The sequence below is a fragment of the Melospiza melodia genome, chromosome 2, assembly GCF_035770615.1.
Source record: "Melospiza melodia melodia isolate bMelMel2 chromosome 2, bMelMel2.pri, whole genome shotgun sequence".
Classification (NCBI taxonomy): domain Eukaryota; kingdom Metazoa; phylum Chordata; class Aves; order Passeriformes; family Passerellidae; genus Melospiza; species Melospiza melodia.
In genome coordinates, this window is record NC_086195.1 from 141795797 (window position 1) to 141810514 (window position 14718).

Below are 14718 nucleotides of genomic sequence, written 5' to 3' on the forward strand. Positions count from 1 at the left end.
AAGGACTGCAGGACTTACTTTCATCATCTGAATCGAATCCAAAGAGCGTCTGACACTTCTTTTGTGCAAGGTGAGCCTCAAGTGCTTCTGAATTACAGTAGATGGTCAAGCAGTTGCCACATCTAAATCTTTCTGTTGATTTGCTACAAATTTTGTCTTGTTCAGAGTAAGCATCTACCTCATCAGCCAAAATTTTTCTCCGTTTTGGCATGCTAATGTAACGTTCATCAAGGTAACTGGGAGGCAATGGTCTGACGTAGGGTTTTGTTAAGATGACACCATATGAAGTAGTCTCTGTTGTCTGATTTGGTTTAGAAGGTACTTGTGAGACTGCAGGAGCAGTATTTTGTGGTGCATCATGACAATTCTGTAAAACTGGTAACACTGACCCATTTTCTGTCCTTGTTTCATCTGCTACTCTGTCCAAAGGTACCTGGGCTGCCTTGGATGATGTCTGATCTGGGTCACTGTGCCCATTGACCAGTTGGTCACTAACAACACTACAGTTTTCAGGATTTGGCTGTAACACAGGCGTCTTTTGGTCTATCAAACTTAAAACTGGAGCACTACACTCAGATGAACTTTCATTTCCATTGTGAATTACATTATTTGCTTTCTTCTCCACACTTTGAATATATGTCTTTGGTTCTGCAGAATCTTTCCTTGACTTCCAGGTTGGAATTGGTAAATCTACAGTTTCTTTTTCATTAACGGATTCATCATCATCTTGGTAACTACCAGGTTCTGAAGGATCATCTGAAGAATCTTTTTCACTTGCATCTTCTGCACATTCTGGGGTTTTATTTAAATAATGCTGAGCCTCGTGTTCATACAGCAACGGGAGCTCCTCAAATAGCTCACAGCAGTTTGAGAAATTGCACTGGGCTTTAAACACACTGTGACTTTTTGTATGTTCTGCAAGCTCAGTTGACAGCTTAAATCTCTGATTACAATTAAAGTGTAAACAAAAGTAAACATTTGGATACACATGTCTCTTCAGGTGGTCTATAAAATGTTGGGAATCAGCGAATTTCCTCTGGCAGAAGCGGCATTTTCCTTTATTCCATTTCATTATGTGCTGCTGCACCTTCAGATCAGTTGGGTGAGTTTTTCTAGCATGTTTGTTGAGGAATCTTATTTTTTTAAACACTCTAGCACAACCATTAGCAGGGCACTTAAAGGTTCCTTCCTCATCCAAAGCATCAATATCCTTTTGAGGGCAAAACACTCCATTCACTTTATGTAGAATGGGTGACTCTTTACTAGAGCTCTCATCATCCTCAGGCAAGCTCTCTGTACTCAAAGCATCAGGAACATTATTAAAACAGCTGTCACTACTGTTTTCAGTAGCATCATCCTGATCACTTAGATGGTTTTCCACTGCCTCAAAAACCTGTTCTGCATTCTCAGCCTCCTCTTGGACCTGATCAGAACTCAGAGGTACTGCAGGTGCTGTAGCCTCTGGTTCAGTATCTTTGGAACCCTCAGAATTCCCATTTTCAAGAGACACAGGAACACTAGTACATTGCACTTCATGAAGAGCAGGAGCCTCCTGATCAGCCTCAAGAGCTGCAGCAAGATGTTGCCTTTCTATCTTCCTGACATGATTCCTCAAGTGCTTCAGCATCAGTCCTTTCTGCCTGAACTTCCTGGTGCAAAGCACACAGGAGAAGCTGCCCTTTTTTTGGTGAGCTTGTGCGTGTTTCACTATGTGATCCCCAAGGAACTCCTTGTTGCAGATCACACAGCGGTGCCTCGGTTCAGTCTGATCCAACGTTCTGGATGCCTCAAGAGCCTGGTGGTTCTTTCTGGCATTCCCTTTGGAGCTGGCTCCAGAGCCATTTCCAGGGTCAAGCTCCCCATTGCTGACATCTGTTAAACAGCCACGTTCCTCAGCCAGAGCTCTGTACTCTGCTGTTTTCTCTGTGTTTGCAGGAGAGTTTTCCAGTGTACTTTCACTCAAGCCATCCAAGGCTTTATCCCCCAACAAGGCTAAACAATTCTGCTTGATCATCAAGAAATTCCAGAACTCTGGATCAAAAAACAATCCTTTCTTCAAGATGGGCAGCAGCTCGAACCGCACACGGTTCTGAACAGAACTAGTGCACTCATTGTATTCTTCATCTGCACATTTGTACAAATGCTCAACAGTGTAGTAAGACTCCAAGGTGCGCTCCAGGAAAAAGATGGAGAGAGCACAAATTCTGAGGATCTCCAAGTCATTTGGCAGAAAATGAGCGATTGCTTTATAAATAAGACTTTTCATGTTGGGATCTTCACGGAGGTCCAGCTGTAGGGCACACCCACATATCTCAACACAGATCTGAAGGCCATCTTCACCAACCTGCAGGAAGGAAATCACAGTGTACATAAACAATTCCCAAACATCCCACATATTAATAGTCACCTATTGCACAACAGGAGTTCAGAAAGCATCCTGCCACTGAACTTCACCCAAGGGCATGAACATTTTTAAGTATTGCTCCAACAAAGCTAGCAATACAGATACAAAAATGGTTTGCACTGAAAACTGTAAAGCTACAAAACTTCAGCTCTGCCCCATGCAGCTCTGTAGTTAAAGACAATTATTTGTGGATATAAACCAGAACTGCAAGAGATCATAGCTGATCTATCAGTATCTTCTGCCAGCCTTTACATTACCTAGGCTGCTTCACAATATAATTGGACAGTTCCTCTATATTTTGGCCACTGTAACTTTTTAAGCTTTTTTTACATGAAAACCATGATAATATTGCTCAGTTTTGAACAACAGCAGGAGAATCATAACAACCCATAGCCAAAAAGTCTAAAAGGCTTCATTTTCCAAAACTGATGACCCATCTTTCTAATGAGCAGAATTCCTATTCAACACTTGAAGCTGGGGGCCCTGTCCTGAACATGGAACTCCAAGGAATGATCAGAAATACTCTGCCCAACAGGCAGCAGATTAAAGCCAAAAGTGGCACAGGAAATTTAGAAATAATTATTACCTCCTATATTTGGGTTTTAACAAACACAGACATTGCTCCATAAGTAGGGGATTATTAAAAAAAATAAGACTATTCAGACACAAATAGGATTATTAATATCACCACAGGTATTTTAGAATATATACCCTTGAACAGCAACAAATTATTGCATTTAGATCTAACAAAATAATTTAGAATTCATTTAGGGCAAAAAACATGAAGGAGATGTCAAGTGAGGTCAATGGTAACGTTTGTTGGGAAACAGCTCTCAGCCTGTGTGCAAAGCATTGCACGTGACATCTTTTGCAGATGGGGCAGAACAAGACTGAGATCTGAAGCATGAAATACAGCACAGTTTTCTGAAGCAAAAATCAGGTATTCTTCTGTATTATTCTGCCTTTCCCTTTATTTTATATTAAGTAATTTTGTCCAGTTTTTGTCCAGTTTTGATTTGAATGGGTAACAGGATTCAGAATTTAACAAGGATGAAGGGTACATATAATTACACAGATCCTATTTCCATAAGAGGTCCGCCTGAAAAAAAAAATCCCCAACCCAATCATTCACATTTATTCCATGGACTTAGCCCTCAAACTTGCTGCAGAAACAGAAAAACTCAGAATTCAGTAAAAAAAAAATCTTAAAACCACACAAGTAATCTTAATATTGAAGCCCATTCTGGAACCTGACAAAATTTTAATAATATTATGTCCTTCCCTAACCCCTCTTTTTTAACTTTCCACTAAAAGTGGTCACTACACAACATGAGCATCACTTCTCTTTATTTTAACTGGTTACCAAAGGAATGGTGCATGAAGTAAAAACAAACAGAACTTACTTCATCCTTAATGACTTTCATGAAAGGGAAAATGACTCTGATATTTGTAGCAATTCTTAAAAGCTGGTAGCAGTGGTCCACAAAAACTTGTTTGGATGGGTTAGATTTGAGCTGCAGTTTACTCCAAATGAAGATCAGGTCCCTATTAGGTAGAGAATAAAATATTCCAATTACACTGAGTTTTAGAACACTCTCACTAAGCACAATACATTACTAAGACAATTATTTGCATATTCTGTGATTAAAATCATATTTGAGGGTGTAATACTGACCTAATTAACACCAAGATGTGCACAATGGAAAAAGCAATTTAATTATTTTGTTAAAGCGTTCAGGGTATCTCCTATCACTAAGCAATTAAATATTCAACAAAACATTCATGTATTCACCTCAGTTTCAGAGAAGTGCACAATAAAATCAGATAGAACAGCACCTAGCCCTCAACACTACAGGCAAACAAACATCTGTGTGCTCTTGGGATTAAGTCACTTCCAGTACAAGGATGAAGAGTCCTTAGGAAAAGAAGCTTTTGAATGTGAGAAGTGCAAACAGCATAGGAAGCTCCTGATGTGCCAGGAAATAGTGATGTTCTCCAGTTATTACAGAGCAGTCATACCAAAACTTCAAATTCTACAGCTATCCTACATCTCCATGATCTGCAGTTAAATAACATTCCTGCCTGAGAAAAGGAAACGTAAGAACAGATTAGTGCTAAACTCTGCACATATGATATGTTAGCCTATAAAATAGAGCTACTTGAAGTTCACAGCATAAAAGTTCTGTGCACTATAATTCAAAGATCTAGGAAGGCAACTGGGCTAACTTTTAGTCACGAGAAGATTTGCCAGCACTAAGATCTCACACGGGGCAGCTCTAGTTAGGACTCAGGAGAAATCCCACCGCAGTGTTACAACGAAAGCAGGACCCACCGACTTTGCTTTTCTGAAGGAAGACACTTGTCTACTCCAGCCATCCCCTCCCTCAGAAAACAAACCTGGCTACTGAGAAAATATTTGGCTGATTTCCAGTGTCAGACAAACCTTTTGAGGTTAAGCTTCTCTTAATGAGCTCAGAGCCTGAAAGAAGGGAAGTGACAGAACCGCCTATGACAAAACCAACTCTGCTTTTAAGTTCAGGACAGCTCTAGAATTCTGCTTGACATTGAGACCTTGACTGGTTTCTTTCATTCAGAACCCAAGAGAACAAAAGTTGAAACAAAGATCACGCTTCTGGGGGAAACTGAAAAGGGACACCTATAAGCAGCTCATACACAAAAAAATTAAACTTTCTGGTTTCCTAAAGATACAAACTGCTCACATCTGCCTTTACCAAGCTGAAAATCTGAATTCTACATACTTGCAAACTTCATATACAAGTTTGAAATTAGTTCTTCATGCACTAAACCCCTCTTCACAACTCACTAGAAGCCTCAACCTCAAGTACAGAAGTAAGAACTGAGTAATTTTGCTGTTATATGTTACAATTCAATAATCCATCTCATTCTCTGCTTTGCCTCCTATAATTTCAGAGCAAGCCATTTCAACACTAATCCCAGAGAATGAGAGAAAAATCAAATTACTCTTGAGAGATTAGTGGTTAAAGGGGCTTGCAGTGTGTTCAGACAAGTGCTAGCCTGGCACAAGGAAAGAGCTGAAAAAGGAGAGCAGAAAACTGCAAGTAGAAGGAAGAGCTGCATGGCTAAAGAACAAGATGTTATGCACAATTTACCTAGACCCTGACATGAAACAGTATTTTAGTCCTTTAGTTTTATTTTTCCATGTCAATACAATAGCTTCTCCTTTTTAAGTCCATTTCTGACTTTGGGACAATTTAAATTGTTACTGAGAGATCACAGAACTCAGCACCTCCTTACCAGAGGCAACCATGCATTCTAGCCTCTTAACTACCTACAAAACACCAAAACCACTGTGTGCCTCCAGCAGCAACATGAAATGATGGTTAAACCCTCCCTAACTTAGCTGGATCTAAACACTTCACTGCTCTTAGTAAGTAGTGAACATGCTTTGCCAAAAGATAGATCAAACCTGTGGTAAAAATTCTTTGACTTACTACATTTACTGCATAGAAATCACCTGAGAAAAGCCAAAATAGCATTTTAAAAATCATCTGTCAGAGAAGGAAGGCCATCTGTGCCTGCTTGATCAAAATATTGTCTTCCTGAAGAGAACAACACTTTGACACAAAGTATAATAAATTGATTTCTTGCCATTATTTCACACAAAAAATTTAGTATGACCAAGCACAGCTTGCATGATGATTTATTTTCAGGAAAATAATTTGTTCGTCTGAATCTAGAGTTATTCTTGATATCAGTGAAAATTTGAGTTTTGTGACCAACCTGCTTAAAGATCATCTTCCTCTAAGATGACAGCTAATGGTTTTAGCTAGAAGATTTCACATAGGCTGTCACAAATATTTGCTATTTCCAGCTTTCTAATCTGTTCTGTTGCCATATCTTTGCTAGTAGTGTTAGCAGCTAGATCTCTGTTTGATCTGCAAGGCCCTCGATTCCAGATCAGGTGAGATGATTTCTACTGTGCTGGAAACACTAACATGTTCCCTGAGGAAAAAAAATAGACTCTGTAGATTCATTTAACCTGGCTCCTACTACTTCAAAGATTGGACTACAGCATAGCATAGTCATGCCTTCACAACCTTTGCTGCAGTTTCCATGAGCTATGAAGTATTACAGAGTTCTTGTGGAGAACACAATTGTTAAGGCTCAGCGTGTGAAGAATGAAACATCTGCTTGAGCAGCACAGACAGAATGGCTCTGAACTCTCTTCCAAAGATCCTCAAGTTCTATATTCTGAATAAATTAAAGTACTGAGATGGCAAGATTATTTCCCTGAAATCTAGATATCAAACAGTACTTGAGCCTCTAGTAGAATTTCCTCTTGGACACATATTTGACATCTGATTTGCCAGAACAAAAAAAGATACATCTTGCTTTGAGCAGCAACTTCAAAAATGGCTGATGCAAAACTTGATCAGCTGGGTAAAAGCAAAGTCAACATGTTACTACAGCAAAAGGAGCTTTAATTACAGTATTGAAAATGCATTTCATCAAAGACTGACTCCCCCAATCAGAAAGCATTAATTCATGCAGGTTATACTTGTAATTTCCTAGTAAGAAATAGGGAAATGCAGCTTTTGGGCTGGAATCAGCAAACATGGATTCAATTCCCACTGAGCTCACACAAATGCCATCTTTTGGGTTGAACTTCATCTTTCCTATGGGGACAGTCCTGTCCATCATTTCCTGGACAGACTTGAAAAATGTCAGCAGCCATTGCCAACACATTGTACTACAATGGATGTCATTATCATAATCCCAATGGTTTTGATTGAGCAACTACTCCTACTACAGCCTAGTAGTTAAGGAAAAATATTAGTATTAAAGTAAACATTATCACATCTAACTTGTATTAGTTTCTCAAGACAAAAAAGCTTCTTGATTTCCTGGAATCTGGGAACACAGAAACCCAAGGTAGCTTCTGAACTCAAAATTAGCTAGATAGATAATTTGATCTCTATCAAATCCTTGCTAGCATGTTTTGCTTTAACTACCTAAACAAAGAAAGCATATTTTATCAAGGAATGCAGATCTTCCTATAGTTAGAGAAATTACACAGGCTCAACAGAATCATTGTCCTTAGCCATCTTCCAGTCCTCAGAATGATGAAATCTAGAAAACACAGACCTAAAACCAAGTCCAGGTATCAAGATAATTAAATGGGTGTGAAGACATCTTCAATGTTCTCTAGAGAACTCCATCTGGGTGATACCTCTGTTCATGACATCCAAGTTTCCATAATTAACAGCACATTTTCAGCACCACACATTCTCTTTTTAGGCACACTGGTGACACACTACAGTTACAGAGCAGAATATCTACATGGTTAAGACTACAGACTGCATTTTGCTAATAATAAATGCTACATTTCTAGGTAGGGTACGTAAAGTTTCACTTTTCTGTTACTTGGAAATAGTAAATAAAGAGTTATAAACTACTAGGCTACCCTATATATGACTGTGTGTTAAAGGGCAAACAGGCACAACAGAAGCACCAGGAACATTTAAAAGTCATTTTTATCTGATACTTTAAGATAGACAAGTTTCATTTTGGCAATAAGCATGTATTTTCTGTTCAGCTGCTTCCCCAGAAATAAAGTATTTACCATATACAATACATGTCCCCATTTTGGAGCTGTGGGACTAGGAAGGATTCACAAAGCTGTAAGGCTAAGGTAGTCTTCCCTTCTTTTTCAGTGTTGCAGATGATCTCAATTCCACTCTTGCAATCAGTCCTCAACAAGTGCTATACAATTAAAATAAAATCAATTTAGATCAATTTCTGACATGACATCAAAACCAATCAGATCTTGCTCTACTAGAAACTTCAGGAATTGCTATTAACACAGGACATCTTTGAAATGGTTTTTGTGTACATCTATAAGTAAAGATTTTAAAAGGATTTCAAGCTCTTTCATATTCTGATGGTCATTACTCTAAGAAATAATGGTCTGAGAAATTAAAACTCAACACAAAAGCACTTGTTCTTGCCATTTTGGGTAGCTTGTTCTTGAAAAAAGATCAAGAAATCCACTGTTATCTCCCAAGTGCTATTAGTGATAAAATAGCTCAAATCAAATCAGCTCAAGTGCCATTTTACATATTGGGGCATCATTAAAAAACTTGAACAAAACTATATCATGTATGATTAATGTTAATTAGGCTCAAGTGCTTTTACTAAAACTGTTAATAGTAAAATAGTCAATACACTGAAGTCACAAAATATTTAGGGACTAGATCTACCAGAATACTTGACCAAAAAAATGCATTTAGGCCAGTAAGATTTGTAGGCACTTCACATTCAACTTTTCCAAGCTTAAGCCAGCACAAAGTTGAGCAACACCAATGTGGCTGCCTGATTTTATGACATTTGGTTCCACAAAATCAGAGTCCCACATGCTCCTCTTGACAACTCATACACAGCAAGTATAAAGCACCACTTCATTTTAAAAAAGAAATGTATACTGACAAACAATACCTCCTGGAATAGCTGATCTTCTAATGGTGACATATAAAGACAGGTGAAAAGAGCTTGATGGAAATACAGATCTTTACTGATATCTGGATGATTTATGCAAGATTTGATAAGAGCCATTGCCTCAGGGATGCGTTCACAGGCAATAAGGTATCTGGCACGGAGTTCAAAGAACAGTGGATTTTCAGAGCTTAAATATTTGTTAACTGCACAGAAAAGAGAGATTTAAAGGCAATTAGAATATGAAGTCCAAACAACAAATATATCTAAATGTAATGCTGTCTTTAATAACAAATAATATTAAGAAAAAATAAAGGCTCTGCTAAAAAAAGTCTATAAAATATTAAATACCATAAGAAATCTGTTCTGCTTTGAAACAGAAACGTTATTTTTCTTAAACCAGTAATCTAATTCAGTATTTTGTTTCTAACAAGTTAACAGAAGGTGCTACAAAGGATTGGTGAAATTTATATTGTATAGAAGCAGATGTGAGCATTTTAAAGAAAGAAAATTCCCTCCTTTCTAAGCAGTGGAATATGTGTGACTGTCAGAAGCACAGGATTGACATCACCTCCAAAGCTATAATTATAAGTATTTTTAAAAACCTCAAGATACTCATTATCCATTAAAATGTAAGACCTCAAAGTAGTGAACAAAGTTAACTGCAATTCACAGGCTATTGCCTTAAAAAGCTTTGAATGCCTTGATTTTGCTTGCTTGGAAAACATATCTTCCTCTGAAAGGGTTACTGGGCACAATTCCTATCAAAATACCTTTAAATTCTGGCTCCTAATTTCTGGAAATCTTTTTTAGCTCTAGAAGGTAATATTAACACTAATATTTGAATGAAAAAAAATTCAAGTGAGATACTGAAAATACTCAACATTGAAGTAACTGGAAATTCATAAATACCTACAAGACATGCTTTGCATCTTTTTTATAAAACATCATACAGATTGTAGTATCTCTGTCAATTACAAGCTAAAACATCACTAGCTACAAGGCTATAACTTTAGTACTTTAGTATTTCATGTTTTAAAGAGAGAAAGATTGTCAATTTAAAGTCAGTGAAGGCAGAAAATCCATCCCTTAGAAAGGATCTGTATTAATTACAAGCAATTTAAATTGATGATTAAGAAATGGTTACTAAAAACTACAATCAGAACAAAGAAGTTTTCTTCCCCCAAAATGAAGAGATTACTTGTACAATAACCTTTCAGATAAAGCTTTTTTTAAGGATTTAAATACTTTCTTACACTTAAACCCAAGATTTCTCCAGCATCTCTATTTTTATGCAAGCTAGCAGTGTTCCATGCTAATGAACATTTAAGCAGTACAATCCAAGGTGTCAGATTTCAATTTGATTTGTTAACAAATGCACTGTAAGAAAGAAACATCTCATTCCCATTATCCTTCAGCACTTTAGAGAACAAATTCAGAAAAGGACTAAAAGGCAAGCCAGTGTCTAATGGGGGTGATGAACTGCAAGAAAAACTCATTATATGGATAAGTCCTTAGAGCCAAGTACAGGCCTCTCCTCTACTGAATTACCACCCTTAGGATAATAAACTACATCCTCTGTTTTGTATGCAAGCATTACTGAAAAATAAGGCTGGAAGAACTCAGCTCTGATAAGTGCTAATGGTAAGGAAATGCTGCCCATCTAACAAGTGGCTGTAACACCCTTTCCCCTTAAAGGAGTGAGAACTGCACTGCTCACCCTGTTCCCTATTTCCCACTTGGTGTGGGGAACTCTCAGGTCCCTTCTGCTTCACAAATGAGACTCTGACAGCCTCCCCTCCCAGGGAAGGGCATCTCCACACCCTACACCAGTGCCAGCAGGAGCTCCCAAGGATGGGGGTTCCTACAGCCTCCTCTGTTCCCAAAGTTTTACTGACGCTGCTGGCAAGGCAGTGCTCCCTCCCTGCCCTGGACTGTCCTATTTTCCCAGGGCAGCAGACAGAGCTCTTCTAACCCCTCAAACCAAAGACAACTGCCAACTACAGTAGTGTCTGGCCAAGCCTGAGATACACTAAGAAACAACCTTTATTCCTATCCAGGCAGTGACGCTTTGCTTTAGAGCAACAGACATCAAGCAGCAGCTCAGAAACTCATGAACTGCTCCCTCTGACTGCACCTCTGCCATGTTCTTTTCCAGATGCCCACCTTACTCTCCCCAGTCCATTACAAGTGCCTATGTTTCAAGCCTACTATTTTTCTTTCAACTCCATGACTGCTTTGTTTCCAGCCATCTCCAAAGAGATTGAGACATCTCCAAGTTTACTACAATTCCTTCAGAGACCGACACAGAGAGGTTTGTCTTGGCCTAAGCTTCTCCATGGAGTTAATGAATCCAGGACAGGATTATGTAGTTCACACAACCTGATTTTTGCAAGGAATGGTTGGTGATTCAGCAATAATAGGCAGGTTTTCCTATTTAAATAACCCCTGAGGGAGCTACGTGGCCAAGTTTCAAAATACACACTGTGAGCCTATAAAGCAACACAGGATGTTTGCTTTGTGTAAGACTTCACAAGAATCAAATTTTAGAGGAAGTCAGAGGAAGAAAGAACAAGCTCTCAAAATATAAATTATCTAAAATAAAATGTTTGTCAGTAAAGATGAGATGTGTCAAGGGTGTGTGTGAGGATATCAAGGTAAAAGGAGAGAAAACCTCTCAGCAGAGGGGAAGGAGATGCAGCCTGGAACAAGGGGGAACAAAGTGCCCATCTAGTGATAACAGGCTTCATTCCTGCTTTGCCAGGTTAAAAACAAACATCCTCAAACAGTAACCCATCACAGAGAGGATTCATGATGCCCAAGAGAAACATTACAGCAAAGGACTAAACTAATTCTTTGCTGGAGAGATGGAGATCAAGACCTAATTCCCCATCATAATCACCAAAATCATGGGATGCAGAACAAAACAAGGTTCATCTTGGTTTTCATTTTGTTTGTGTACTTATTTGACCAGAACTTTATGAGATACCTAATAAAAATAATGGGTACATCTGTTGCTCAAGGAGTTGCTTCACAAAAGAGGCAGAACAACAAAGGGATAATCATGTTAATTTGCTATCAAAACCCTTGTTCTGGTTAAGGAGGCAGCTCACTGAGCTGTCCTGTCTTCAGTGCTCTTCCTCTCTCTCAATGAACAGTCACAAACACAGTGATGAGTTTCTATCAGGCACTACACCATAATAACTGAGCAGAGCTGGAATTTCCTATCACTATCAAACTCAATACAACTTCTAAGAGGTCCCCTGAGGAACACTGTTGCTTGACATGTTAGTAAAGACTTTACTGTAGCTTGGGTATTTTTCCTCCTAGGAACTTTCATTAACATTCCAGTGATTTTGTTCCCATGCACTGCACCTTTCCCAGCTCCAGGAATTACATATCCATAAACAGAAAGCAGCTGTCACATGTAACCATAAGCATCATTGGAAACAGAACCAAGAAAAGCCACAAGACCAAGTACTTACAAGTGAAGAGACAAATTAAATGAGTCAGAGTGCCAGGAGACAAATACACATCAGACCCTCTCCAATCATGTTATTTCAGGAGTCTAAATGAAATCAAGTTGGTCTCCATGCTTTAAGTGAACACTTAGATTTGGGAAATGCACCCTGTGAATTTTATGAACTACCCCATCGCTGCCAGTGATACAAAATCACAAATATGATCTCTACATTATAAAAGCAAACTTAAATTAGCAAAGAAATTCAGCTTCCTTTCAAACAAAAAAGAGACCAGCACATTTTACTACAGAAAAATACTTAAAACACTGCAATGCCAGCTGATAACACCTGACCCCACATATTTTTAAAAAGCCAAACTGAACACATTTTTTCAGTACTCTGGAAAATGACTGTGATAAATGAAGTACCTAATTCCTGTGACACAGGCTTGGCTTTAAGAATTGCTTGTAATACTGGATCCTCCCATGGTCCACCATCTCGAATGATTCGAGTCACTAGTTCCAGGTTCAGATTCCTGTATTTGTTTAGAAGGTTCTGACATTCCTAAGCACACAAAGAGAAACAATTAGAAAGAACAAAAATATGTTGTCTAAAACAGAAAGATTATCCCAAAGATACAAACCAAGAAACCCATGCATGGCTGACTATTTCCTCAGTCAGCAATTGGAGCTACAAAGTCTTTCACTGACCATACAGAAAGCCCTAAAGCAACAACTGATATTATCTACAAATAGCAACACAGAACTGCTGAAGGTCAAATTCATGGCTTCTACAGCCCTCAGAAAGAGCCTTCCATTTGTATAACAATGCAAAACCAACTTGGACTGGAGGTATTACTGGCACACACTGAGACAAGCCTTCACCTCATGGCATCCTGCACAGACTTAGACATGTTGAGCTGGATTTGTGATTTCTGAGGGAAAAACTGATTTAAGCCATGAGTCACCAGCCCTCAAGCAATCATTTTTCTCCAGATCTCTGCATAACAGGAATTATGTTTGCCTGTAATATCATGGAATGCTTTAGCCAGCCATTAATTTCACATGTCAAGTTCCCTCTCATCCCCATGCATTATTTGCTCTAAAAGTGTCAACAACACCATTAATCAACAGAAAATTTTAGTAATGAGTTACCCAATATTGAAACAAAAAAAGCAGTAGAACAGTGCCTTCCATCCACATACAATTACCTGCTTTTGACTGCCAGTTTGATTACACAACTGATGCAGAAACAGTGCTGGCACATTAATTTGGAGAAGCAGTAATAGACAGGTATCAACATAAAAATAGCAAAGGAAAAGCTTTTTCTCAAACTGCAGTTCCAGGAGCAGTATTAATAGAGACACAACCCAGCTTTTCATCCTTTCTTTCCCTACAGAGCTTCCTCTCATGGTGGCACAACCCTAAAAATCCATTCAGGTATTAAAATAAAAGACAACACAAACCAAACCCCACACTTACCTGGCAAAACAAGTTCTTAATCTGGTCACTTATCTTATGCAGTTTTACACAGACATAGAAAACTCTGTCCCAATCTACCAAAGAACAGACCAACCCACATTTACGCTGACTTGAAGACTTCATTGAGATGAAGCTTTAATTTCAAATTTACTGATTAAAACCAAAGGGGAAATGTGAGATTTCATGTCATGAACTGAATGACATTAAGATCTAAATAAACATAAACAAGTGAAGTTTCTTTCACTATAATGGCACATTTCCTCCAGGTCATACAGTCACAAAAACCATCTTTACATCTACTAAAATAATATTAGGAGTTTATAAGAAAGTAGGCAACACTACCTGGATTGAACCTAGAATATCTTTCAAAGGATCTTCATAGAACTCATCCTTTCCAAAGAACAGCAGCAATTCAAAAAGACTCCTAAAAAACAGTAGTGACAAGTCAAACTAAAAACATTGATTCAAAAAATGAAACTACTCTTAAGTCTCTTACTTTTAGCAGCACCCAAACCAAAACCAGGAATTCTGTGAATTCTAGACTTGTGCCATGTGGAGTCACTCAAAGATTTCTGGTGGCCAACAATTCCTGTTTTCAGGCACTTACTACAAACACACTATTTCATTTCAGCCTGTCTTGCCATAACTGAAGTCTCTCTATTAAGATGTTGGTTTAAAGGTATTAATTATTTTATCTTTTCAAAAAAAAAAAAAAAAAAGCTTTTGAAGACTATTTAGTAGAGAACAGCTTTTGTGCAGATATGCAAACAAAACTATGTTCACCTTCTGTGTGGCATTCAAATTCATACTACTTGAATTTTACCACCACCAAGCTTTTAATCAGATCAGGTCTTTGTCCAGCAAGATGAATTCAGAAGTGTTACCCCAAAAAGAGGTG

The 14718-nt window shown here is 38.3% G+C and overlaps 1 protein-coding gene across 1 annotated transcript in view; it reads right to left on the reverse strand.

Annotated features, from left to right (window-relative positions):
* The window catches only part of ZNF654 (zinc finger protein 654), a 30106-nt gene that overhangs the window by 4081 nt on the left and 11307 nt on the right, over positions 1–14718 (reverse strand). The window contains exons 3-8 of the mRNA XM_063150216.1: positions 14163–14244; positions 12768–12903; positions 8882–9084; positions 8010–8149; positions 3808–3949; positions 19–2344 (exon numbers count right to left, since the gene is read on the reverse strand). Coding sequence (XP_063006286.1) covers positions 19–2344; positions 3808–3949; positions 8010–8149; positions 8882–9084; positions 12768–12903; positions 14163–14244 — 3029 coding nt within the window. The remainder of the gene's footprint in view (positions 1–18; positions 2345–3807; positions 3950–8009; positions 8150–8881; positions 9085–12767; positions 12904–14162; positions 14245–14718) is intronic.